This window comes from Pocillopora damicornis, chromosome 1, assembly GCF_964200805.1.
Source record: "Pocillopora damicornis chromosome 1, jaPocDami1.2, whole genome shotgun sequence".
In the NCBI taxonomy this organism is placed as follows: Eukaryota; Metazoa; Cnidaria; class Anthozoa; order Scleractinia; family Pocilloporidae; genus Pocillopora; species Pocillopora damicornis.
In genome coordinates, this window is record NC_142670.1 from 23,150,270 (window position 1) to 23,176,893 (window position 26,624).

At 38.2% G+C, this 26,624-nt stretch overlaps 1 protein-coding gene and 1 pseudogene across 2 annotated transcripts in view; both read left to right on the forward strand.

The window, feature by feature from the left end:
• Positions 1-1,508: 1,508 nt before the first annotated feature.
• On the forward strand, positions 1,509-6,302 carry LOC149052843 (uncharacterized). Its single transcript, XM_089181836.1, has 5 exons — positions 1,509-1,598; positions 4,957-5,290; positions 5,415-5,564; positions 5,747-5,869; positions 6,175-6,302. The coding sequence occupies exons 1-5, from the start codon at positions 1,509-1,511 to the stop codon at positions 6,300-6,302; spliced, it is 825 nt and encodes a 274-aa protein (XP_089037962.1).
• Positions 6,303-20,988: 14,686 nt separating this feature from the next.
• LOC149052844 (uncharacterized) overlaps positions 20,989-26,624 on the forward strand; it is a 327,679-nt pseudogene continuing 322,043 nt past the window's right edge. Inside the window, exon 1 of the transcript XR_016186452.1 lies at positions 20,989-21,102. The product of XR_016186452.1 is annotated as an uncharacterized LOC149052844 (transcript). The remainder of the gene's footprint in view (positions 21,103-26,624) is intronic.

Here is a 26,624-nt window from a genome sequence, read left to right on the forward strand (position 1 = left end):
GACATCGGCTGCTACAGAAATGTATTGAGTAATCTGGGCCGCAAACCATGGGCACATTGAGGGATTTCGTATGATGCCGATTCACGTATGCATCTTCATCACCAGCCGGGGGATTTACCAGAACATGGGTTCCATCCACGCAACCAGCAACACAAGGAAACCCAGCTATATCATGAAACTTTGAAGCGATTCGAAGGGGCTGCTTGGGCCAACAAACAAGTTCTCGCTGTAAACTTAATATTGCCGGCGTAACGCGGTCTATGACATTCCAAACCGTTGATGTTGAAATTCCATGGCACGAATGCATCACATGGTAAAACGAGTTCGTACCAAGGAAGTGGAGAAATACTAACAATTGTTGTTTCGCCGTCAACGCTCTGTTGCGCCGTGTTCTGTGTTCCAATTGCGGACCCACTGCTGCCAGTAAATGTTCGAATGCATCGACTGGGAGACGAAACTTCTGTCGAAATTCGCGTGGATTTTCTACGTCTAAAAGCCGTCTTTCCTCAAAATTCCTCGGCTGTCGTCTTATTCTATTTCTCAAAAGTTCATCTATTTCTTCTTCACTCGAACATGACATGCTATCTCTTTAAATGAGGCCAACAACAATTTGCTCTCGAAGTTTACAAGTGACTTATGGCTTGTAATTTGCTCTTGTATTTTACAAGTGGACCGCAGGCCAAAAACAAGTTGGACTCCTGTAAAACGTTTTATTGAACTGACCTAATTTCACATTCTACACGTGTAGCTCTACACCTGTAACTACAAGTCGGACACTTGTAACTTTGGCTTGTAAAGACAGTTATTGAATTGGATTTTTTGCGCGCTTGTAAAAGCAACGGTCCAACGTGTAAAATACAAGTGTAAAAGTTTTATTGAATTGACCCCTGGTGTGTTAGAAATTTAATTTCTACTGTACGTTATCTCAAAGTCGTAATAGTCCTGTAAATTTTCGCATTGTTTGAACTTTCATGATCAGTTTCCTTCTCCTAACATTTTTTTGAAAAAAAATTTACATTCCTTCCGAGAATCCCCTGTGATTTGTGTCTAGTACCTGTATTTTTTAAATGGACGTTATAATGATTTACATATCCAGCTGTAGATGCTACTCAGGGGGAAGTGATCGAAGCAGTTTTTTCGTTTATAAGAGTCCTTATGCAAAAACAGTTTTAGCAAGTTGTTTTGAAAATAATCCTTGATAAACTATTGTACTTCATGATCAAACACCAGGGCACATCTGGAAGAAAATAATGGTTGGAGTAGGAGTAGTAGTAATTAGCCCTAATCAATTATTAAATTTGCCGTCATCGTCATAAATATCCTTGTTTACCTCGAAGCTTAATCCGCAATTAGAATAATGTATATACCAAAAAAGGCCTAACTGTCATTGTCTTAAAGACTTTGGAACCTCGAGGACATGTGAGGACATGTGAATCAAGCATCACTAACGTTAGGAATTACCTAAAGCTTGATCATGCAACTCAAACCACTTAGATATGAAAGTAAATATGGTCAGATTCCAAGCGAATGAAGTTTTGAGCAGTTTAAGAACACCTAATGAAGGGAGATATCCGCACGCTAAAGAGCTTTGTATCAGGGTTGATTACCAATTCTTTCAAACGATTTTAGGAGCGAAGTTTAATGAGAATAACACGTCTGTGTATTTTAACTCCAAAAAAATGACAAATTTAATCAGACTTGAAACGGGAACATGACTTTTCTGTTAATTAAATTTAAAATTTTAAAAATTTCTTAATTTAAACGTTCAAGCGAACTTAACGTCTAAGTATCTGTTTTTCCTGAGGTTTTCCGTGGCCATCTTTAAAATAAGGAACGGGAAATGAAGGAAAGGGAAATATGAGAAAGGGGACTGGGGAATGAGGAATCTTTAAAATAGGAATCTTGAAAAGCGGGAATCTTTGAAAGCGAGAATCTTTAAAACTGGGAATCTTTAAAAGCGGGAATCTTGACTGAGGTTGGTTAAATACCTATGCGTTGATGTTGGAATACTTGTAAATTCATTTGTTTCGATTCTGTATGGAAGCCTTAGCAAAAAAAAATTTTTTAGGCCCGATTTCAAGTGCACGTGTTAAAAGTAGAGGTATCAAAGATATTTAATTATTTGATATCTACATTGGTCAAATTTCAAATCGCGAATAAAGGTGATTTCAGTTAATTTATGAATATTTCGACCGAGTTTTAGACTCTTCATAAAACCTATTTAATAAACCTTGTTTTTAAGAATCTCGCTTTTAAAGATTCCTCATGTAGCAGATTCTCCACTTAATGATGCCCGCTTTTAAAATTCGCCATTTTAAAGATTCCCCGTTTTAAAGATTCCTCGTTTTAAAGATTCCCGCTTTAAGGATTCCCGCTTTTAAAGAATCCTGTTTTTAAAGGTTTCCTGTTTTTAAAGGTTTCCCGTTTTAAAGATTCCTGCTTTTAAAGATTCTACATTTTAAAGATTTCCACTTTTAAGGATTCCCCTTTTTCAAGATTCCTGCTTTTAAAAATTCTACATCTTAAAGATTTCCGCTTTTAACGATTCCTCATTCCATTCCCCACTCCTGTTCTCCCGTTCTTCCGTCCCCCCGTTCTCCCGTTCCCCCGTTCTCCCGTTCTCCCGTTCTCCCGTTCTCCCGTTCTCCCGTTCTCCCGTTCTCCCGTTCTCCCGTTCTCCCGTTCTCCCGTTCTCCCGTTCTCCCGTTCTCCCGTTCCCCCGTTCTACCGTTCCCCCGTTCTCCCGCTCTCCCGTTCTCCCGCTCTCCCGTTCTCCCGTTCCCTCATTCCCTTGTTCCCCCGTTCCCCGTTCCCCGTTCCATCTTTTAAAGATAGCCGCCGTCAATTAGACCTTCTAAAGAAATTAATCCAAATTTTTACAATGTTGTTCTAAGGATTAATTTCGGAGTCCAATTCTCTCCATCGAGCGAAACGGATAACATACATTTGCCTCATTTGCATTAATTTCCACAGAAAACTGACAGCTGCAAGCTATTTTTAAATTCATTTTCATAATACGGTTTCGTTCATAAAAACAGGTCGATTTTGGAAGCTTAATCCCCTGCTGGGAGCTGGTGATCAATTTAAAACCGTTACCTTGAAGCGGACATCTAATTTGTTCCAGTTTTTATGTTCGTAACCTACAATGCATTATTGACTAACTTGACTTTTGGAAAAGGTGAGTCGCAGACGGCGAAGCTTTTTTTATCCTTCGATTCACCTATTTGTACAATGTTAATTATATAACTCCTTTATTCTCTTTTCCTGATACAAAAAGGGTTAAGGTTACAACAATTTGCAAACACTAAGTCAAAAAGCGGCATTCAACATCCACCCATGATTGGAACTCACTTTTGAAAAATTAGAGGGTATTTGACGAAAATTTTTATCGTTTCTTATTCAGAAAATTGAAGATTGGATGCAAAATGACCACAACCTTTAGTAAATACGAATTATTTCATTGAAATTGTTCCATTCCCATCTCTTCTCTCTCAATAACATTTAAACGTGACACTAATGTTCTGCTAATTTACCTGTGGTTTATCAGGCGAGAATTTGATCTTTCTGCATCCTACAGAAGCTCATTTTTAACACTCTTGATCATCTCAGAATTATTTTTACAAGAGAACAGTGCTAACATATGATAAAGAATGGTTATATTTTTCTATGTATATTCGTCCATAAACATAGTTTATGTATCAAAAGTAAATCTCGGGTATTCTGCAGTAGTCTCCAGGAAAGTTATGAGCAAAAACACACTTAAGGACTAGTTTAAAGACATTCACCTCAAAAACAGGTGGCATCTGGCATCTGGCATCTTGGCCTTGGTTTGAGAAAGATAGTTTTTGACTATTTTTATTTGAATTTATTATTTCTTGCAAAACGTCAAATTTTCTAATGTATACTGAATTTATCGGAAGAAAAATCTTGAACGCATGTGTGAATCTCCGGCGTGATGCCAAAACAACGATGTTTAATTGCAATGGAAATTAGCATAAATTTTCTCTTTTTATGATAATCCGTCTAATTAACCAAAGGTGATCGCGTAAACTCAAGTAGGAAAAATCTGAATTTGAATTCGGACAATAACCCGCGGCTCCTTTAATCCTGCATACTAAAAGAAAACGGTTGGCTTCACTCTCAAATAAGGTTATGGTTCAATTGAAAAGCAAAAATAACTCAAGGTCTTTCCAACGAAAGCAGATTATCAGTACTAAGGGTTTACTAAGTAACTTTTGCATGATTATATCTACGCAACACAAAAGCTCTGGTAAACAATATGTTGCTCTGTTTATCTAAAAAATTACCAAAGGGTCGCGAAAGTTTCAACCCCGTCCAAAATGTTGAATTTTTCAATAATAACCTAGAAAGGATTGGTCATCGGATAAAGATTGGAAGATTTATATTTTAACCTTTCTTGCCCTTTTGGTTACGGAACTTGTAGATAAATAGAGGATTTAAACAATCTTCAGGATTTTTATTTCATAAAAATGAAGATAATCAGCAGCTTGTAAATGTTGATTAGCCAACTTGTTAAAGACTGTATTTTTTTCTCACCCAATAACTAGACTATATTATCAAATCTGAAGTCTTTGTCGAGGTCGAGTCGTTGTTACTTCACATTTGGAGATTTCGTTCTTCTGTGGGGGTAGCCTATCAGGAGGACATTTCAAAATGCCATAGCAGATCAAAGTTATCATTCTCAAAAGCTGAGGGAGCCTTCAAAATTAAAGCGTACTATTCAGAGTTGCGCTGATCCTCCTTGACGATTGGCATAATATCCAGCACTGTGCAAATCGTTTACTAATGAATTAGGAAGTACTTTGACGAATTTTTAGGCAAGGTTTTATTGCGCATGTAATATGATTGCTTTATGGCTTCATCTTGTTCCAAACAAGTTTTGTTGAGAGAAAACTCTGATTTTTCTTTTCATGAACCCATTTTCAATATTTTCAGATTCAGCACAAGCAAAGAAGTATATGGTGGCTGTTCCGCCATTTAAGATTCGTCCTTTTCGCTGCTTCCATGGAGTTTGTCACAGCTAAAGATCAATGCAGGACCGAAGTTAATATACAAGGAATGGCTCTCAAGCGTTCTGTCTTCAAAAGATGGTCACTGGAGGCTCCTCACCTCTGCGATGTCAAATGTGGACTAGAGATTTCGTGCCAAAGCTATAACTACAATCCAAAATACCAAATATGTGAACTTAATAACCGCACCAAGGAGGCGAGACCAGAGAATTTCCTTTCAGCACCCGCGTGGTTTTACATTCGGCGATTGAACGGCAGAGGTAAGAAATCAAAGTCTTTTTATCTATGTGATTTCTTTTAAATCTTATCCATCCTCAGCCTGGTTCCTTCGCATGTAGAAGAACTAAGAATAGGAGCCGAGCGTAAAACATGTCTTTACTGCAGCTCCCCTAGGTTCTATCCCTGAATCAACGGCGCTGTCTTGTCACGAAATAAAGGCGAGTGAAGGTAAACATACCATAAGCGGCAAGTACTGGCTGGATCCAACTGGGAAAGGAAAGCCAAAACTGATTTACTGTGATATGGTTAACGAAGGCAGGTCCCATAACTTTGCCTGAGATACTTTATTTTGTAACGAGTTATCAGTGTCATGAAATTATTATAAATTATACTATTATTAATATCATTATCATAATATTTGGTTTGGATCAGTTATAGCGTGGATGCCTCTCTCAAGTTGCCCTAACTTAGTCACTGTTTCTCTTTCAACATTCTAGATATGGATGAATGTAAATTTAACATCAGTGACTGCGACGTGAATGCAAACTACACTAACACGTATGGATCTTACGAATGCACATGTAAAGTGGGATACATCGGCGATGGACGCTCATGTTCAGGTAATTTTGAAGATGACATTATTGATATTTCCCACTAAAATTAATATTTGTTAATCGTCTCATAGTTTTAAACAGCATTAGCCATGCATGTTTATGCACAGAGTTACCATGATCTACACTCTTGCTTGTTTCAGAGCCGTCAGCTTGCTAATTAAAATATTTGTGCTGATATATAATTTCGCAACTTCTAATTCATGTAGCACAAAAAGGGAAACATTTGTTTCATAATTTGTAATAATTAAAGGAATTAGACGACTATGAGTCATAAAAATGATAAAGTGCAAAATGTATTTATTGTTTCTCAGATATTGACGAGTGTAAAGGAAATCACTCTTGTCACGTGAATGCTACCTGCACGAACACCAAAGGATCGTATGTTTGTAGTTGTCACCCCGGATATACTGGAAATGGACGGGACTGCACAGGTACTTAATGCGTTTCTATTGTAACCATTCCCATTGGAAAGAAAAGCGCTATCATCTTTGCAAGACTTGTTTTACCAGCATACCTTGTATAAAAAAGAGATGAATGTAGGCCTGAAGACGATGGTGATAATAATACATTTGAACTTAGGGGAACCGAGGAAAACTCTTGTGAGTGGTAATGTGAAGTGCTTCAGTCTAGAACCACAAGACAAAAAGACTAAGATTTGCTCGGCAACTTTTTCCCAATTACAATTCTTTTTTTTTATGTTTATGATTTTACAGATATTGACGAGTGTAAAGGAAATAACTCTTGTCACGTGAATGCTACATGCAAGAACATCCTTGGATCACATGTATGTCAATATCACGCTGGATATACTGGAAATGGACAAAACTGCGCAGGTGAAATTAATCTCGTCGTTACAATATTTAGAATAGTCCTGCATGACACGTTCAACTACAGTGCCGCACCATTCAGCCGCGTTGCAAGACAATTAGATAATTTATCACTAAGAAACTCGGCCATTTTGTCCTCATTCAATGCATAGAGAATAATACACGGGATCGTGTTGATTTGGAATTTATCTTCGAGTGTTCAACTCGCTATCTCATAACTGCAAGCAACCATGTATTATTTTGTTTATCATATAAATACAATAGGCCTTTACTGAGAAGAGAAGTAGACTTTTTTGAAGAATGTAATTATAGGTTTTATAATCCACGAAAAAAGTCTGCCAAGAAACGCTACCAAGGCGAATCTTTAACGATCCGGAGAGATTCCGCTGCAGTGGAAGTTTTGGTTCAGTCTAACAATTAATTTGTCACAATGATTACCAAATATATGCTTTTTCACCTCATAAGAGTTAAAAAAAAACCAATGTTTATCTCACTCGTGTAGAATTTTTCTTTTCTTTCCCACCTTTTCTTTAGACATCGATGAATGCCAAAAAAATACTCACGATTGTCACCTGAACGCTACTGGTCAAAACACAAATGGATCCTTTGTGTGCACCTGTGTATTTGGATTTAACGGAGATGGACGAAACTGCACAGGTTAAGGCCTTTAGATTGTAATTGCCTCGTTATGACTTTAAGAAGTGTTAGTTTGCTTGTGTTTTTTTTGTTTTTTTCTTTAATTTTTACTTTCCTTCTTGGTTCGTTTGTTTGTTTGCTTGTTTGTTTTGATAAAGTAGTTACCCTTGCCTTAATATTTTTTATCCATGGTAGAAAATGAAAATCCTTAATCCCACTTGAAAGCAAGACCACGAAATGCTGAACATTCTCGCTGACCAGCTTTCTCTTTCATAAAATATAGCGACCAGCAACTCTCTAAGGATAATTATCGCACTCAGTGTTCAAAATAAGAAGGTTTATACATGTATCATACTCCAAGCATTGTGATTGAAAGCCAGTAATTTCTCAGACATTGACGAATGTGCAAGAAATCTTTCTTGTCATGTGAATTTTAACTGTACCAAGACCATTGGATCGCATGTATGTACATGCCTCACTGGATACACTTGAGATGGACGAACTTGCTCAGGTGATTTTAATAAGTTTCCTTCAATCCCAGCTATTCAAAGCGAAAAGTAATCTAAAACGTCCTTTTAACTCATATTATGGTGCCAGAAGTAGTCAAACATTTATCCTAAAGTGTAGTTCTACTCCGTAATTCACCCTCATTATAAATGGTGGATTATTTTATTTAGTCCTACATCTTTTGAGACTAGGTTTGCAGTACTTTGTTCTTTCTTGAAATGTTCCTTGCCAATGTTAAAAAGAAAGGTCACCGCGCTTGTTTGAGAGAAATGACGGGCCAAACTTACCCCATTTAAACCTCTACAAGCAATTTTTCACGCGCCTCATTTCACGGTACATTTTTCGGTAGCTGGAAGCAAGGGTTTTCAAGGTAAAAATTAAGAAAAAAAACTTGAATTAAAAAACAAAGTACAAATTCTCGAACGTAGGGAACAACGTTTTGATATGATATGTGGAAAAAAATCAGGTAGTTTTAATCGACATGGACTCAAAATGTTCCTCGAGTAGTTTTTTTCAAGGTTATAATTTGCATCATCAAGTAACGTGCTTTTAACTATACATTTTTTTGCCCTCGATGATTTTTAAAAATTTTTCCAATTTAAAGGGGATAATTTGTACGAAGAATAGAGGTCACTTTTTTAGCTCAAGAGCTAACGAGAATCGCGCTCTTTGCATGGTTCATTTATTCAAATACAATACTGTGTTGTCGGAATTATTCGCTTGATTACGAGATTTTTGTGCGCAGTACGGGATGCCCAGTGCAATACTGAGGAACCACCTTTAGACTGATAGCTATCAATATGTTTCGCTCATTTCCATAATTAGTGGAAGAATGTTTGCCCAAAACAAGGAAGCAGGCAAGACGACCTTATCGTATTTAATGAAGACGAATACCACTGTTATATAGTTCAGTGCTTGGGCGATGGAGATCCACTGACTGCTAGGGAGACTGGGAATGGAATGTCAAATGAGTCACTAGAAATGGAAGATGAAGATATTCAGAGAGATGCATGGAGTTCAACCACAAGATCAGGAAGAAAGTAAAGACGTCCAAAAGAATCATCGTAGTCATTTTACGACTAACTTGAAACACAAGAAACCCTCGGCAGCAGCATCCATTACTTTCCCCTGGATGGAATTCAAGTCCACGACGTAAGCACTAGATCACGGTACATCTACCCGGCTTGTGTGCAGGTGAAATGGTTGTAATGATTCACAATACAAACAGTGTCCTAACTTAGGGTTAGGGTTTAGTTTGTTTTTTGTTTATTAAGACAGCGTAGTTCACAGGATTCCCTGTGACTGCGGTAAAGTCATCGGCAAGACAGGAAGACCCATGCAGGATTTAATTAGGGAGCATGATCGAGAAATCCGACTTGCCCATACCCAGACCTCCGCCGTTTCAGAGCACGACTACAACACCGGACATCCACCACTCTGGAACGAAGTTACGTTTATTGATCGTGATCCTCATTCCTTCACAAGTAGGGTCAAAGAGTCAATTCACATGAGAATTCACTCTGATAACATCGATAGGGACGTGGATGGATGCCCACGATCCGCAAGAAACACAACAACAGGAGAGCTGTGCGACAACGGATCGCCGAGGGAACAAATCAACGAAACAGGGAGGAAACGCCCCAGGAAAAATGTGTTTTTCGTTATCAGGTACCCAAACATATCACACTCAACGACGTCATCATGGTAACTGGCATTATATGGATACGAACCACAAGAATTAACGGGATACGGAATGTTTTGACCAAAAAGTAATGGGATACGGGATACCCAGACCCCTAATGGGGCCTCTTTCCTTTAGGATGCTTTCCTTTAGGAAATTTCTTGAAGGTTATGCTGCGTGTGGGGTTTGCATAACTTTCTCAAATTCGAATCCCCTTTTGTCCCTCTTGTTTTCCTATCCATCTGCCTGACTAAGCGACTGGCTGTCCTGCCGTGTATTCTTTTCACTCAACTCACATTATTTTGTTCAAAATCAACTCATCATTTATATGCTGGTTATTTTCCCAACAGTAAGATGGATACAGATGACACCATCTACAGTTTGCTTTGGGGCAAGAGATTATTCGTATGGTTTCTTTAGAACTGCCAAAGCGGGTAACATCATTACATTCAAATTAACGCACAAATCCGGTTACGTGACCTGTCATTCATCGAACCCAAGCTATCTATCGAAATGGGGATGCCTTTGGAACCGTCTCATTCCCAACCAAATGGCCACGTTGATAACTGACAAAAACCGTAATCTTCTTCTCCCAAAGAGTGATTTCCTATCAGATTATTGGAGCTGCAAGTTTTACAGCCTGCCTTGAGCCACGACCGAATCGCCACAACTGCTCTTTGATAATTTCTCTACCCCGCTGGCGGTGGAAACGAACCAAGAATTCCAAATCTGGTACAGTGAGGACTTGTTCAAATGGGGTTATGGCAATAATGGGTACGAGAAAACGTGTGTTGCAGTGTATGGTTTGTATGTTTGAGTAGTCGCCCAAATTACAAAGTAAATTGAAGAAGAGATTGCCAAAACTGTTGTTCACGCCTTTATTACTTCAATATTAGTTAACTACAACTCACTACTAGTTTCAAGATTACCATCCGTTTAAAATATAGCAGCTCGAATTGTTACACTTACTAGGAAATTTGATCGTACGACCCCTATCCTAAAAAAGGTTCTCTTCTCAACAACTTCTGGCGACTCCGAAAGCGAGACCAAAGACTTATGGAGAGAGAACGTTTGCTGTGGTGGCACCAGGACTATGAAACTCGATTCCACTCGAACTAAGATCTGGTTCTAAAATTGACATTTTTAAATACATATTTAAACGTATCTTTTTAAAAAAAGTTTAACTTTTTTTATACGTGCGCATGCTCACTAGTTTTCGAGTTAGAGCACTCTGGCATGGCTTAAATGATCCCACATGTGTGAGTACTGCACTGATGAGGCCCCGAAGGCCGAAACAGTACTGTCTGCAGTTAGTTATATGTATGTATATATTAGGATGGGGAAAAAAATAAAGACACTATAATTTCACCCCTACAAGCCTGTTTTGTGATTACACACCCACACACGTATGACGGTGGTGGCTTGGTAGATGTGTGATGATTGAAGGTAGTTTCCGTTAAGTGGGCATGTGTTCTTCTGTCGGCAGTCGCAAGTTTTGGTGTCTTTTTTGTGTTGGTGTTATCCGCGGTGTCATCGGTGTGTTTGGATGAATTTAAAATGCATTTGTTGAGGTTGTCGATGGTCTGTTAAGTGTTATTCATGCAGCTGTAACTGACCGTGAATGTATTGCGATTAAAATTTTTCTAAGTTTAAGGTCTTTCGGGAAGTGCTTGTCTACTAGGTCAAGGAATCTGGTCTGATATTGGTGCTGACGTTTTTACTGAATAGGAGGTTGTACTAGAGTATGTTGTTTCGTTTTCTGTTTTTTCGTTTGTTAGTTATAGGTGGCTCGTAGTATAGAGTATACCGGTATCCGCATTTTTCAAGTGCTTTTTGATGTGGAGAGGTGGCTTGGTCGAAGAATGCTTTGTCGGATGAAAGGGATGACAGTCTTTCGTTTATGCCGGCGGGTATGTTCTTTGTGGTGGTCGGTGGGTAGTTTCTCTCGTGGTGGACGTATTTTAGTGTGGTGTTAGGCTTTGTGAAGGGCTGGTAGGTGCTTTTGTTCAGGTTGAAAGTGACTTCTAAGAAGTCGATGGTCTTTTCGTTGGCTACGATGGTGATCCGTAGCCCATTGTGATTGAAGATGCGGCATATTTCCTTTTTGATGTTTTCTGTATCTCCCGGTGTGGTGTTTGAAATGACCAATCCGTCGTCTCGGTAAATTCCGATTCTGCAGTTGGGAAAGGAGGAAACTTCCTAGTTGCTTGTATGTTTCAGCAACGTCGTAACTATTCATGCAGACGTCAAATGTTGTATCGCCGTTCTTTTGCCGGCGTTGCTGTTTGTGCATAAGGATCGAATGTTTTGCGTGTAAAACTGTGGTGTTATTTGTTTTTGATAGCTTTAGACCACCCGATCACGGATACTGTGTTTTTCCGTTGGTTGAATGTGGATGCTCTCGTGATTTTGTTGTCGTTTCAGTCGAGGATTGTTTCGCTGAATGATTCGCTGAATGAAGAATGTTTGTCCTGGTAAGAGGCCTGGCTTGGAAGCGAGAATTCATAAGAATGAATTGTGCGATTTTACGATATGCACCCTAAGTTTATAGAGATGGAATAAAGAAAATTGAATATATGCTGGTATATTTTTAGTTTCCCTTTGCACCTTTTCATACAATGGTTGGCTTTAAGGTTTATGGAATATTTTGAGAATGAACCTGGCGAGTTATAAATGCAAATTCTACCTTCACTTTCTTCTGTAGGATATCTCGAAGTGTTCTCAGTATTACAAGCACTCGCCCTTTTTTAATTTTAACGATCAATTTGCTGCCCTTAACGCTTGTTGGAAAACAAAAATTACATTGATTTCCGAGAATAATTTGTTACATTTTGAGCTTTAGCCCTTCGCCGTTCGCTCTGACGGAAGGCGGACGCTCTAAATGTCGGCTCTAAAACTCTTTACGGTGGCCAATTGACATTATCAACTCAGTTGATAATACTAAATTACCCTGTTGCACTCTCCCACCGACGCAGCACCGCAGTTTCTTAAGGAACTTACCCCCTACCTACTCGGGACTCGGGTACTCGGGTTCCTCCTCAGTGCAACACCTTATCCATAAACCTTTTGAGCTGAGTAATTTAGGAAATATAGATTGGGTAACAAATTGAATAAGAAAGATAGCAAGTTTTTAAGCTCGCTAAAGAAATAGAGAAAGAGGTTTTTTCTCTTTTCACGTGCGTAGGACAGAGAAAAAATGCTGGAACCCCATTTGAAATCGCATCTCAAAGCTTCGAACTCCGCGCTCCGATGCTCTACTAGTGAGCCAGAGAAGCTCTATGGTAAGCAAGGCCCACTTCGAAGTTCAAGCATAATACGCGTCCCGCAAACTGCTAAGATCAGAAACGTCGTTAGCCTAATGTTTTGTAAATAGAAGAAGAAAGATGGCAAGATTTTGGGTACGGTAAAGACATAGAGAGGCAAAGGAAAAGTCTGAGTCCCCATGAGGATCCAATCTCAAATATCGCGCTCCGATGCTCTGCCACTGAGCCACAAAGACTCTATGATGGGCAAGGCCCTCTACAAACTTCTTACGTGACACGTGTCCTGTACACTGCTAGCAAACGTTAACAAAATAATAAGGTCAGAACAGGGTAAAAAATAGTCCCTTTAATTAATCTCTCTTATTAAGAGAAAATAACGGTCCCATTATTTTCTATTGTTTTATTTTAAGTTCAAGTTTTACAGGAAAACGTATAACCAATATTCACGGGTTACATGACACGATTAAATTGTCGTGAGGAAATTTCGTGGGTGAGTCGTCACGGGTAAATTGAAAAAAAAGGGTCGTTTAGTTAGAAAAAGGCCGTGAGGAAAGGATATTGTCGCACACCCTATGTCGCACTAAAATCTGCTATTAATCTCATCCCTGGAAATTGAAAAAAAAAATTGGGGGAAAGAGAAGTCAGCTGGGAAGAGCTGAGAAGAAGGCAAAGGGCGAACAGCATTGGGGGCCTCTGGACGAAAGGTCTTAAATCCACACTGCCCTCAACGAACATAATGGGTCGGGCAGTATACAATATTTTTTTCCACTTTCTGTTATTTAATATCCTTTCCTATACATACATAAATATACTTTATTTATGCTCGAAATTCACAGTGTAGCTGAAGAGCTAATATCTTCGAGAAAATAAGCTAAAATAAAATAAAAATATGCTATATCACAATTCCAATGTTATTTATAAACTATATACAACATTATGCATGCAGAGAGAAATATAACTTGTAGATCTACTGTGGAAAAGCTTCAAATCTGAGGATCTCCTGCTTGAATTCTAGAAATTGAATGTTTTGTAAGTGTCTGGGAGAGAGTTTCATATTTCGCTAGCTAAGTATAAAAAAGAGTCACTTTCGTCTTTTCAAATCCAAAAACAGACAGAGTACAGAATATTTGAAACAGGATCATGACTTTTCTGTTAATTTTATGTTTATTATTGCCAAAGTTGGTTAAAAAAATAATTATAAGTCAAAAATCCGAGCGCGATAAATTTTGCGAGGTGTTTATCTTATGGTAGGAATGAATAAAAAATGCACGAGATGCATTTTTTGATCTTTCAAATTTTGAAAGTATTTGGATTAAAAGTCCAATAGAACTTCAACGTTTAGGCATCTGTTATCCTAAGAATATGGAGTGAGCATAGCGGAAAACAACCATTTGGGTCATTTGCGCTAATGTCCACATAGAACCGACAGCTGCTGAACGCTTTGTTTCATGTATTTTCCATCGTTCGATTCATTTGAGTGCAATGTTATTTCATATATCACTTTCATTCTCGTCGCTGATACAGAAAGAATAAAAGTGACAAAATAGTGTATTTAATATATTTCCATAAGACGCTTTCTTCATAAAAATAGGCAATAGGTCGGTTTGGGCTCCTAGGGCCACTGCTGGGAGCTGGTGATCGACCTAAAACTTGTGGCATACGTGGGGATAGAAATAGAAGACCGTAATCTTGAAGCCAACATGGAATTTTTCGCATTTTTCATATTCGTAGCTTGTGATGACTTGCTTGATGTTTGGCAAAGGTGATTGGAAAACTGCCAATCATTTTCCATCGTTCGATTCATTTATGAGTGCAATCTTATTTCATATATCACTTTCATTCTCTTCGCTGATACATAGACAGAAAGAGTAAAAGTTACAAAATAAACTGAGTAAAGAAAAGAGCCACGTTCAACAGGAAAAAATAGTTTTTGCCGAACCCCACTTATATTCACAAAGACTGAGACACATAACAAGTGGCATCTGTAGACAATTAAAAGGAAAATATAACTTGACTACTCTCCATCAGAGATGTATAATGTTTGACTTCTTTCGTTTTAAATTTACTTATCTTTCGGGAAAAAAACAATGGCACGTGTTAATGTGCTTAAGCATAAATTTCCTCTTTCCATGATAACCGGTCTTAATAGCCATAGTTGATTATCAAATGCAATTTTTTTACAACTTCTGCACTATGACTTAGATAAGAAACTTGAAAAAAGATTGGCTGGTCGCTTTTCTTTACGGGTTTTGTCCTATCTCCCCCAAAATAATATCGCTCCGGAGAATTAATAAGAATGCCCTGCACGACTTTACGATATGCACCATAAGTATAAAGAGATGAAATGAAGAAGCCAGAATATGTGCCAGTCTATTTTCATTTCTATTTTAAGTTTTTGTTCGTAAGTAGATTTTACTGAAGGAGCCTTCGAAATTAAAGTTTAATGTTCAGAATTGTGCTGATCTTCCTTGACGATTGGCATCCTATTGAGCCTTGTGCAAATTGTCTCCTCACATCATGAACTAGAAAGTGCCTGAACAAATTTACAGGCAAGGTTTTAATGTACGTGTAGTATTATTTCTATATGGCTTCATCTGGTATCAAACAAGTTTTGTTGAGGGGAAACTCGTCTTTTTTCTTTCTATGATCCTATTCTCAATATTTTCAGATTCAGCTCAAGCAAAGAAGTATGTGGTGGCTGTTCGGCCATTTAAGATTCGTCCTTTTCGCTTCTACCATGGAGTTTGTCACAGCTAATGATCAATGTAGGACAGAAGTAAACATACAAGGAATGGCTCTCGAGGGTCATGTCTTCAAAAGGTGGTCACTGGCAGCTCCTCAGCTTTGCGATGTCAAATGTGGACAAGAGATTGCGTGCCAAAGCTACAACTACAATCGAAAATACCAAATATGTGAACTAAATAACCGCACCAAGGAGGCGAGACCAGAGAATTTCCTTTCAGCACCCGCTTGGTTTTACATCCGGCGATTGATCGGCAGAGGTAAGAAATCAAATGTCTATCTATGTGACTTCTATTTCTTTAAATCTTCTCCATCCTCAGCCTGGTTCCTTCTCACCTGGAAGAGCTAAGAATAGGAAGTAAATGTAAAACATATCTTTACTTCAGCTCCCTTAGGTTCTATCCCTGAATTACCGGCGCTGTCTTGTCTCGAAATAAAGGCGAGTGAAGGTAAATACACCATAAGCAGCAGCAAGTACTGGTTAGATCCAACTAGGAAAGGAAAGGCAAAACTGATTTACTGTGATATGGTTAACGAAGGTAGGTCCTATAACTTTGCTTCAGTTATTTTATTTTGTGGCGAGTTATCAGTATCATGAAATTACTATAAATTATATTATTATTGATATCATTATCGTAATATTTGGTTTGGATCAGTTCTAGTGAGGATGCCTCTCTCAAGTTGCTCTAACTTAGTCACTACTTCTCTTTCTACATTCTAGATATGGATGAATGTAAATTTAACATCAGTGACTGCGACGTGAATGCAAACTGTACTAACACATATGGTTCTTACAAATGCACATGTAAAGTGGGATACATCGGCGATGGACGCTCATGTTCAGGTAGTTTTGATATTTCCATATATAACTCATTTTTGTTAATCGTTTCATAATTTTAAACAGCGTTGTCTATGCATGTTTATGCAAAGAGTTACCACGATCTACATATTTTGTTGCATATTTTGCAATGATAACAGGAATTATATAACTATGAGTCATAAAAATGATAAAGTGCAAAATTTATCAATGGTTTCTCAGATATTGACGAGTGTAAAGGAAATCACTCTTGTCACGTGAATGCTACCTGCACGAACACCAAAGGATCGTACGCTTGTACTTGTCACCCCGGATATACTGAAAATGGAGGCGACTGCAAAGGTACTTGATGGGTTTCTTTTGTAACCATTCCCATTGGGAAGAAAAGCACTATCATCTTTGCAAGAGTTGTTTTACTAGCATACCTTGTATAAAAAGAGATGAGTGTTCCTGAAGACAATGGCGATAATGACATCATTGTTTCATATCTGCAAGCGACCATCTATCATTTTGTTTATCATGTAAACACAATAGGCCTTTACTAGGAAGAAAATTCGACTTTTTAAAACATGAAATTATAGGTTTCACAATCCGCGAAAAAAAGGTCGTAAAGCGCATCGGCGATAAGGCTCAAGATGGAAAAAATGCGTTGAACCATTACAGAAACAGACAATGGGCGTAGCTTTCTTTTCACAAAATTCTCAGTTATTGAATTTTTCCTTACCGACAAAAGAAATATTTTTATGTACACGGCCGAAATCGGCCTGTGGCAAATCTTCCAGTTGTCGATTTTCGTTCTCAGTCACAAGAAATACTATTACCCAGGTCAAGGACCTAACTTTAGGTTTTTCTTTTGGTATTTTGTTTTAATTCCCCTTCCAGGAAATTTTGAGTGACGTTGTCTATTAGAAATACGAATTTTCTTTTCTTTAGCAGCCATAATTCGAGAAAATCTCGACATACGTCCCTGGATTGAGAACGGTCAACCCTTTGCCTTTCATTTATTAACCTGACACAGCTGATTGGTGATATCAAACACGTGTAAAAAATTATCGTAATATTATACGCCTTTTTAACAAGGATTTCCCGGCTCTTCTCAGGGCAGGAAATCGTTTTAAACCACCGCAGTTTATATAATAGCTTTTTCTTTAAGCTTTCTCATAACGAAATATATAAAACATCGCATTAACCTAAATTCAACTTTTTAGCCGATCCGTGCTATAATTACAGAAACCTGAGCGATGCTGACAGAAAGAGCACTTACAACACACCCAATGGTGAAGGAAAATGTGACGACGATTCCTCATCCATAATATTCGAGAAATGGTATCGTTTCGTAGGAGATGCAGGAACAAAAATGCCAACCCAGTGCATACCGGATAGAAGATGTGGTGCGGCCTTCTCAGGCTGGCTAAAAGGTGGTCACCCCACATTGGCAGATGGTGAGGTTTCCTCCAAGGTCTGCTTTACCAGAGGTGGAGATTGTTGCAAGAAATCAAGGTACATAAAAGTGAAAGACTGCGGATCCTACTTTATTTACAAACTGCTAAAGGTACCTTCTTGTGATCTGCGCTACTGTGGCACGGACTAAATGCTATAAGCAAGTCATTCTGCTCAACAAAAGGATTCACAAATCGATTTTGTTATTGGCACATGCACATTAATGTATAACAGGGACTTTAAGAATTTCACATGATTCACTTTTTATGATTAGTGTTTTTTTGTGTGTCTTTTTATGATTAGAAGAGTACCTTTGAACCGCGTAGTTTGATCTTCCAAGTAAGAGTACTCCTGAAAAGTTGTGACTGAAGGTTGTCAGTGTTACTGATTGACGTTTCTATAACCTCGGCGGAAATCATCATCAGAGTCGACTGAACAATTGTTGTTTATCCGAGTATTAGAGGAGGCTCCCCCCACCCTCAGCTGGTGTCAACAACTATGGGCATTAATGAGCTTCCAAATAATTTTATCATCATCTCTATCTATTCCAATCAAACATCTTCAGTGAGTTTTAAGCAAAACTTTGAGCGTTGTATTTTGCTTATTACAAAACGTTTTGAACTCTTGATGTTTACTCAGGTCGTTAGAAACTAAAGCAGCTTTTGATACCCACGCCTTCTGTACATGAAGTTTTTATTCTGTCTGAAATCCTTCCACGTTGGGTCACGGCGGTCCGTGATTATAAGCAAGTTGTTTACTATGTTCAGTCGTGCTTTCATTAGCATCATGATTTTTAAATCGTGTTCGGTGTGTTGTGGATAGAGAAATAAATAATTTCTAGAATTTTTAGTCACTATGACATCGATACTCAAACTTTCTGGTGGCATATCACGGCAAACTAGAACATTCTAATGGGTTATGTGGTTACGATCTATTTCTGCCACAACAGTTGCGTTGTAAGCTTCGAATTCTGGAATGTTTTGAAGGACGTTATGACGGTATATAAGGACTCGGTCAGCTAGGAATACAAATTTCTTTAGTCAGAAAAGACCGAATATCTAGGAAGCTCTACAAAAGATAGCTCAGTACTCAGTACTGTGATATACTTAAAAGATTTTGTATTTTGTGAAGATTCTCTTTCAGTAGAGAGCTAAGTTTTAGTCTGCAGTGGGCTTAAGTAAGTTTTTAAAGGACAATTATTGTATAACCTTTACGAGTAGCTCCTGAAAAAGAATCATGATACGTTGTTTAATAAAGTAGTTTAAATTGTAGGAGTTTAGTATTCCTTATTTTGATTTAATCATACCATAGCAGGTGAATCTTATAGGAAAGCGTGTTGGTTGAAATGGGTAAAATCTGAGTGATGTCTACGCTAGAAGTTCTTTCAAAGCCATTCCAACAAAAAGAGCTCCGAAATGAAGACCAGTTAAAACCTAATTTAATAACCTTTTCAGGTTATTTGTGTGTATGTGACCGGTAACAGAGATGGTGTGATCTGTTACTCTGGTTGCTTTATTTAACACTGACAGAGAACCTTAGACAAATAGCACATCTAAGTACTCCGAGATTTATGTGTCTTTGTTGCACTTTAGAAAATCTGCATTGACTTTCCCAAGGGCCAAATCCTCTTATCGCCTGCTGTTCAAATTATCTTCATGTAATCAGTGTAAGGTTACATGAAACAATGAATTATCAATTACCAGATGTCAGTAAACAAAACAGATTGCACTATATCTTTTTGGTGTTGTTAAAGCTACTTTCGCTAGTGTTGTTGAAGCGCAAAGTTTATCATTTCATCGGGTGAATAATCAATAATCTCCGGAGGGGTTTCTGAACTTTAGGAAGTGAGAGGTTGATTTGTTGAGATATCTCTCTCCTTTAGTGAGACATCAACGGCCTTCCGACACCTTTTAAATGTATTATTATTATCAAGGTTTAATTGGGCAATAATCTCAATTTTTTTTTTAATGAGCTCTCCTCTTGAGTTTATCAAGACAAATTTCTGAAAGAAACAGGTTCGTTGATCAATTTTCCCTTTAATCAATTATTTGATGCGAAACTGATCTTTTCAAGAAATCCCACAGAATTAGCAAAAACACAAATACATGTACATTTACTTGAGAAAATATCTTTGTTAGAGGCACTGTTTGGTAGAGTAAATGGTTGTTGCTACGGTTATTATAATCAACTCTGTGTTTGGGGGATTTGAAGGAGTGGACTTAAAGTGATTAGCTGCTTTAACTGCCCGATTACAGGTGTCCAATTACAGTTGACTGTCCGATTGCACTGTCCGATTACAACTCTACAGATTAATTAGTGCTAATATAAAGCAGCTAAAGTACCATAAACATTTGAGGACGTTGTCATGGTTATGCCTCTATTTTCTTATGTAAGATATCTCAAACTGGTATTAGTCCTGCGAGCATTCGCCCTTTTGAATTTTAAAGTTCAATTTGCTGCCCTCAACACTCGCTGGAAAACAAAACCTACTCTGGTTTCCGAGAATACTTTGTCATTCCCGTCGTACTCGTAGGTTTTCCCTGGACTTCATAATGATTTTTATATCCAGAACCAAATGATGCTCAGCAGAAAGTAAGGGAGGCTACAAGGTACAATTAGGTATTGTCAACTGAGTTGATAACCTAAATTAGCCACCGGAAAGAGTCTAAAGCTGACGAATTGAGCGTTAGTCCGTAGTTACTCGCTCTGACAAAGGACGAACGCTATAAACGTCAGCTTTAAAACTCTTTACGGATTCCAATCTACGTTTTTAACTCAGTTGCTAAAACTAAATTACCCAGTGTTACTCTCCCATCTACGCGGCACCAAAATTTCTTTAGAAACGTCGTCCCTCTAATAAAAGGAAGTTGGGTTTCTTCTCCATAGAACACCTTATGCATAAACCTTTCGAATTATTTGGAAAACACCCACAGGGTAACAAATAGAATGAGAAAGATGGTTAAATTTCAAGCCCACTAAGGAAATAAAGAAAGAATTTTTTTTTTCGTCTCGTCACGAGCGTGAGACAAAGAAAAATGTCTGAGTCCTAATGAGAATCCGACCTCAAATCTTTGGACTCCGCCCTCCGATGCTCTACAACTAAGCAACGGAGAGTCTGTGGTGGGCAAGGCCCACTCCGAAGTTCATGCATGATACGCGTCCTGCAAACTGCTAGGATCAGCAATGTCGTAAGCGTCATGTTTTGTTAATAGAAAATGTAATTTCTGACGGTTGAGTGACTAGGAACGAATTAGTCAGAAATTACTATTCTGATGGCACGATTGAGAGGTTTTAGCATTCTCAGGGGAGAGTTTTGAGTATTTAATGTTTTAGCGTGGAATATTAATCATTCTAGCTCAGTCAGTCTTCCTGTTTGCTGTCAACAATTTAGTTAAATTTTTTCTCCTTTACTCTCGCTTCATCATGGCCGTTGATCCAGCTGTCCAGGACTTCATTGCTCGCTCTATGGCTGAAAATAACAGATCTTTGATGTCGGAAATTTCGACATTAATAACAAATTCCGTTGAAAGCATTAAACGCTCGAATTCCGAAGCCGAAAATAAATTAGATTAGGCACAGTTTCTAACCATATAATGAGCGTCGCGTCATAAATTTTCCAAAGCAAACTAAAATGGTGTTTTCGTTTGGCCGCTGATCTTTTTAAGAGGTGAGCGTACCAAATGGAAATCAATTGCTCCTTTCAAAGATTAGTTGGGGGATGCTGCTCCCAAGATAAGCGAAGTCGAGTTGCAGGAAAAGCTTCTCTTATAGTCCCTCTGCGCTTATGTGAGAAAGACATCTCAGCACACAAACAGGCTGTGGGCGTGAATGATGTTGAATCGGAAGTCGATCTCATTTTAGCACGGGCATCGATATTCACGTTGCCTTACAATATTTCGGACATGACTATCTGCCCAGCCCATCGCTCCTCTTTGGGCATTGGATGGCGAAGAGGCTCGCAACGGTGCCGTGTTCCATCCGAATTATCGAGGCATGCCAAGGAAGGGAAATCACGAAAGGGTGACCGTGGTGTAAACAAAGCGCTTTCGAAGGCAATCCTTCGACGCACGGGAATATTCCTCCCTGTTGGGTCTGGTAAGTCTTTGTAATGTTGTTAATTTACAATAGGACGCTATGACAAACAGGACAAGAAGTTACTAGTAAAAACAAAATTGGCACATTTAAATTAGTACTACCACTGAAGCACACATTTAACCAGCCATTTAATTTTGTAGCGTGAGCTGGTTTAATCAAATTATTTTTTATTAATTTTTTTGTTAACTTCTTGTCGCCAAAAACTAATACACCTCTTTCGTTATCTCACCATGCGGCCTGGGACCGAGATATTTATTTTGGTCAGGGGCTCAGGGCCACTCACTACACCGCAAAACCGCTCTTAGGGAAGAGTGATAGATTTAGGGGGCGTTGTTGCGTTGTTGGTGCGAGGGGACGGGCAAGTGATTTGAAAAGCGAAAGGGAGGGTAGGATTAAAAAACTGTTTTTGTCTCTGTCAATAGACCATTTTACAGTTCTGTGATATTTAACCAGGCCTCTGTATGAAAGCGAGGTTTGTGTTGACCTTGACACGATAGAGATCAAAAACTGGTTAGCATAACAATTAAAGGATTTGCATATAAAAAATAACAGGGTTTTGTATCAAAACAAGGTCAACTTGAGCCTCACATAGGTGATGTATATAATCACGGACCACTAGACAATTAACTTCCAGTTGTTTTAGTTAACTGGGAAGTTCGTCATTTGAGAGTTTACGCATGACGTTTGTTTTTCCCGCGAACGTCAAAAATTCAATTTCTGTCGTCTGTCTTTAGGCGTGTGTACAGGGAATTAAGTAGGTTTGTGTTTGTCGTGAATGTGTTATTTTATTTTATTTTTTGTGCAGGATTTTTTTAAGAATTCCATAAATAGGTAACAAAATGAAAGGCAAGCTTGCGTTTGCCGTTGGCCGTTAAACGTCATGCTTAAAGTGCCTATTGATAAATATAATCTTTGCAAGTGCGAAGTCGTGGAAATAGAGTCGATAACAACGCATGTATAGTCAGTACCAGGGGGTGACTAAATTTACGAAAACGTCAAAAAGTAGTTTTTCAGAATGGCACTGATTCAAAACACTCAAAAGAGATCTACAGCGTTTTTTAAGTGAATTCGCGCAGGTTTTTGTTTAAAACATAACACTGACTAAGAAATAAATATTAGTTGGCCCTGCACTCGGTACAGCGATGTCTGCAGACGAATGCCTGTCTGGGTGTCCTGTGCACGTTTAGCGTGATTGCGTGACAAACATGAGTGATGACACACGACTTCGTTGGTGAACATCGTTGTGCCATTTGGGGAACAAACGTTTCTTAACTGAAACTGTAAGCAATCAAAGCATCTTGGTTTATCGTGCAAAAAAGACTTTTGTATATACTGGAGTTGTATGGAAGCAGAAATAAGTCAAGAGTTGCGATGGTCTGCGATGATTTATGAACAGCTTCGAGTATTGTAAATGGTCAAGCAGGACGTTGTAAACACTTTTCAAGTGAACATGGCGATTTGAAACAAAAATAATGGAAACATCACTCCTTAATCACTGGTTTCAGAAGGCAAGGGTAACATATTGAGTTTCTGATAAAGCACAGCTCAAAGCGGTAAGATTTGCAGAAATTATGGCTTCGATAATAAAAGAATAATTGGATTATCTGCGGTTATTTAAACGGCGGCGTTGCGATTTCCACGAAATAGATCGGGCTATTTCTTCGCAGTAATTAAGAGCCCCAAATTAATTTTTATATCCTTGAAAAGAACATCGTTTCCAATTTTCAGAAATGCTCATCTCAAGTGATTCCGAGTTATACCGAGTAGAAAAAATTTTTATTGAAAAACTGCTCCAAAATGAAATTTTTAATCAATCAAATTTTGGCGATTTTCAAATATTCGCCAATAATTCATAGTTATGTCAATAATCCCGTTATTAGATTGAAATCATTTTTTAATACCTCGTATACAAATAGATAATATTCGAAAAGACTTGCTTTCTTTTGCGCTTTTGAAGAATAACGTTTTTGTTGCCCTACTCGTCGGCTTCATTTCGGCCACTGTTATGGCGGTTGGGGCTCGATACAGTGTTTGGTGATTTTCTAGAAAATAAAAACAGTTCTGAACAAAAAAATTATACCACGTTTATAGACTTACCCTAAGGTATCTTTGAGCGAAGTATGAAGGTAGGGCTTTTTCTAGGCATGTGCCACATTTTTTTGATTTCACGCGGTCTCCAGAAAAATTCTCTCTTAAGTAGATGTTTCTAAAGATTTCCTTTCACAGATCCTTTTGTCTTATCCCTCAACTTCGACTGCCATGCAGCTCGTTTGAATTCCGTTCAAATTATGGCAAAAGTGATGATTTTGAAATAGAAGAACCTTGAAATATATGGAAGGCAATTTGCAAGGCTCCCACTCAGAAAAATTAGTCGGGAACTCAATGTTGGCTCACAGGTCTCGTTAACCTTAAGTCTGTACCAATTTTATCTAACGGAGGAAAACCTGAAACTTTTTTTACAATTTAAAAAGTATTCCAGTGAAGGTCTTGGAAGCCAGATCCGATACTGGATGGTTTGGCTGAGTCCAATCATGAATTACGGCACTCCTTTTCCAAATAACAATTTGCTATTATTCTTGAGATCAAGTTTGCGTATAAATCAACATTCAGAGCGTCGTCTCGCTAAGGCCCTGAGTTAAGTATAGCAGCTGTCTACCACTGGATCGTTCTCAATCATTATAAGGTATCTTAGGAGTTCTGCCTCGACACTCTTGGTGCATTCCTGATGTATCAAGGAGTAGGTTGTAAGTTGATTGGCAAATTTATGGAATTTCAGTGGTTTAAGATCCCCCGTTTACGAAAGATTACGAAAGTCACAATTGACCAGCTCCCAGTTGGCTTGATAGCTCAGTTGGTTAGAGCGCTGCACCGGTATCGCAGAGGTCATGGGTTCGATTCCCGTTCAGGCCTGAATTTTTTTTTCAGGCCTTATTTCTCAACTGCTTAAGTTGAGTATATACTGCGATGATCTTCATTTGCTTAGAAAGATTTTCTGTTCGTTCAAAATTAAAGAGCTCAGGAGAACTCATCTTTAATTAATTTTGAAAAAATGAATGTGAGGGAACATAAAACGACATGTGTCTGAAAATCTCAAAGAGGAAAACTATCTTTAAATCCTTGCGCACATGTATCGTTTAGGGTAAGCATGAGGGCCAAACGAGAGAATATTTCGCTCGATGTAATGAAGTGGTTGGTACAGTTGCACTTGCCCTAAGATCTATGTCGCTACATTTTTTACAGAATTTAGAGTTGATGCAAATTATTATATTACCCCATAGATAACAGAAAAATAAATCCTGGAATCTTGCAGTCTGCTAGAGCAGGATCTTGCAGATTACATCGGGTTCCTTTATACTGAATCTCGGGAGAAACTGCAAGAATTGTTTCGGAGTGTATGCGTGTTGTTTTGTAAATATAAACACTGCAACCTATTTTAACTTGTTTTTGTGTCCTTTTTAGCGACGCAATATGTCTGTTATGACCAGAGTGCCAAATTTTATTCTTTAATTTTGATCTTCTCCACACTGCATAGTTCATGACCTGATATTTCAACGTAAATTATCGAGAAGGCGCCTTCCGATCACCTTTGTTTACTTTGTAAGTCATGCAAGCGCTCAAGCGTTACGACCGATCACGTTTACGCAACGTTTTAGGACAACTCGGCGTCTAATCTCAAATTAAGTTGCTGTGAAAACCTAAAATCTTCAACGTAGAAGATAAACGAACGAAGTCTGAACTGTCAGAAGGAGATCTTGGTCAATTCCAAGAATCATGCAAATGATCTTTGACACGAGTGCAATTGAGCAAACACATGGATTTGCGTTGTTTTTAAGAAGTTGGTGGATGGAAGCTAGAGATATACCCGCAGGTTTGAGGCAATCCGTGACCTCATTGGTGTATAAACTATGCACTGACATGCTTTTTCGGCCCGATTAACGCCTGCAGTTTGAGGATTCTTTCGTACAAAGTAGTGAATTTTTGATATGCAAATTAAGGTCGAAGAGCAGGGTCTCTCTGCAGCTTGTAAATGTTAATTAGCCAACTTGTTAAAGATTTTATTTTTTCTCGCTCAATAAGAATATATCATTTCTTTTGCAGTTTTTATCGAGGTCGAGTCGTTTTCACTTCACATTTGAAACCAAAATTTCTGAATAGAGATTCTTAATGCTGGTACATACGTTTTTCGATGTGTAGTTAAAGAACATCTAACCATATATAGGTTTGATTGTCAACATTTTCAGACGATTTTAGGAGCGAAGTTTGGTAAGAATAACACGTCGGCGTATTTAACTCCAAAAACTGACAAATTAAAGCGGACTTAAAACGGGAACATGACTTTTCTGTTGAATAAAATTTTTATTATTACCAAAGTTGCTAAACGTAAAATATTAAAAGCACGATAAATTTTGCAAGTTGTTTGTCTTTTTGTAGGAATGAACGAAAAGTAGGCTGAATAAATAGGCTAAAAATATGCTTGATCTTTCAAATTTTGATAGTTTTTGGATTGAAAAGTCTAACGTAAAACTTAACGTCTAAGTATCTGCTTTTCCTAGCAGTCAATCAGACCTTCTAAAAAAATTGATCGAAATTTTTACAATGTTGGTCTAAGGGTCTTATACGTATGTTAACATGTGAAGATATTCTTAAGAGACCCAATTCTCTCCGTCGAGCAAAGCGGATAACATCCATTTGCGCTATTTGCATTAATTTCCACATGGAACTGACAGCTGCAAGCATTTTTTTTAAATTTATT

Excerpts from the sequence above, each read along its gene's own strand:
- LOC149052843 (XM_089181836.1), top strand. The coding sequence starts at position 1,509 with ATGGTCAGATTCCAAGCGAATGAAGTTTTGAGCAGTTTAAGAACACCT. Across the intron at positions 1,599-4,956 it reads CTAAAGAGCTTTGTATCAGG|ATTCAGCACAAGCAAAGAAG; the intron begins GTTGATTACCAA and ends CAATATTTTCAG. Across the intron at positions 5,565-5,746 it reads CTGTGATATGGTTAACGAAG|ATATGGATGAATGTAAATTT; the intron begins GCAGGTCCCATA and ends TCAACATTCTAG.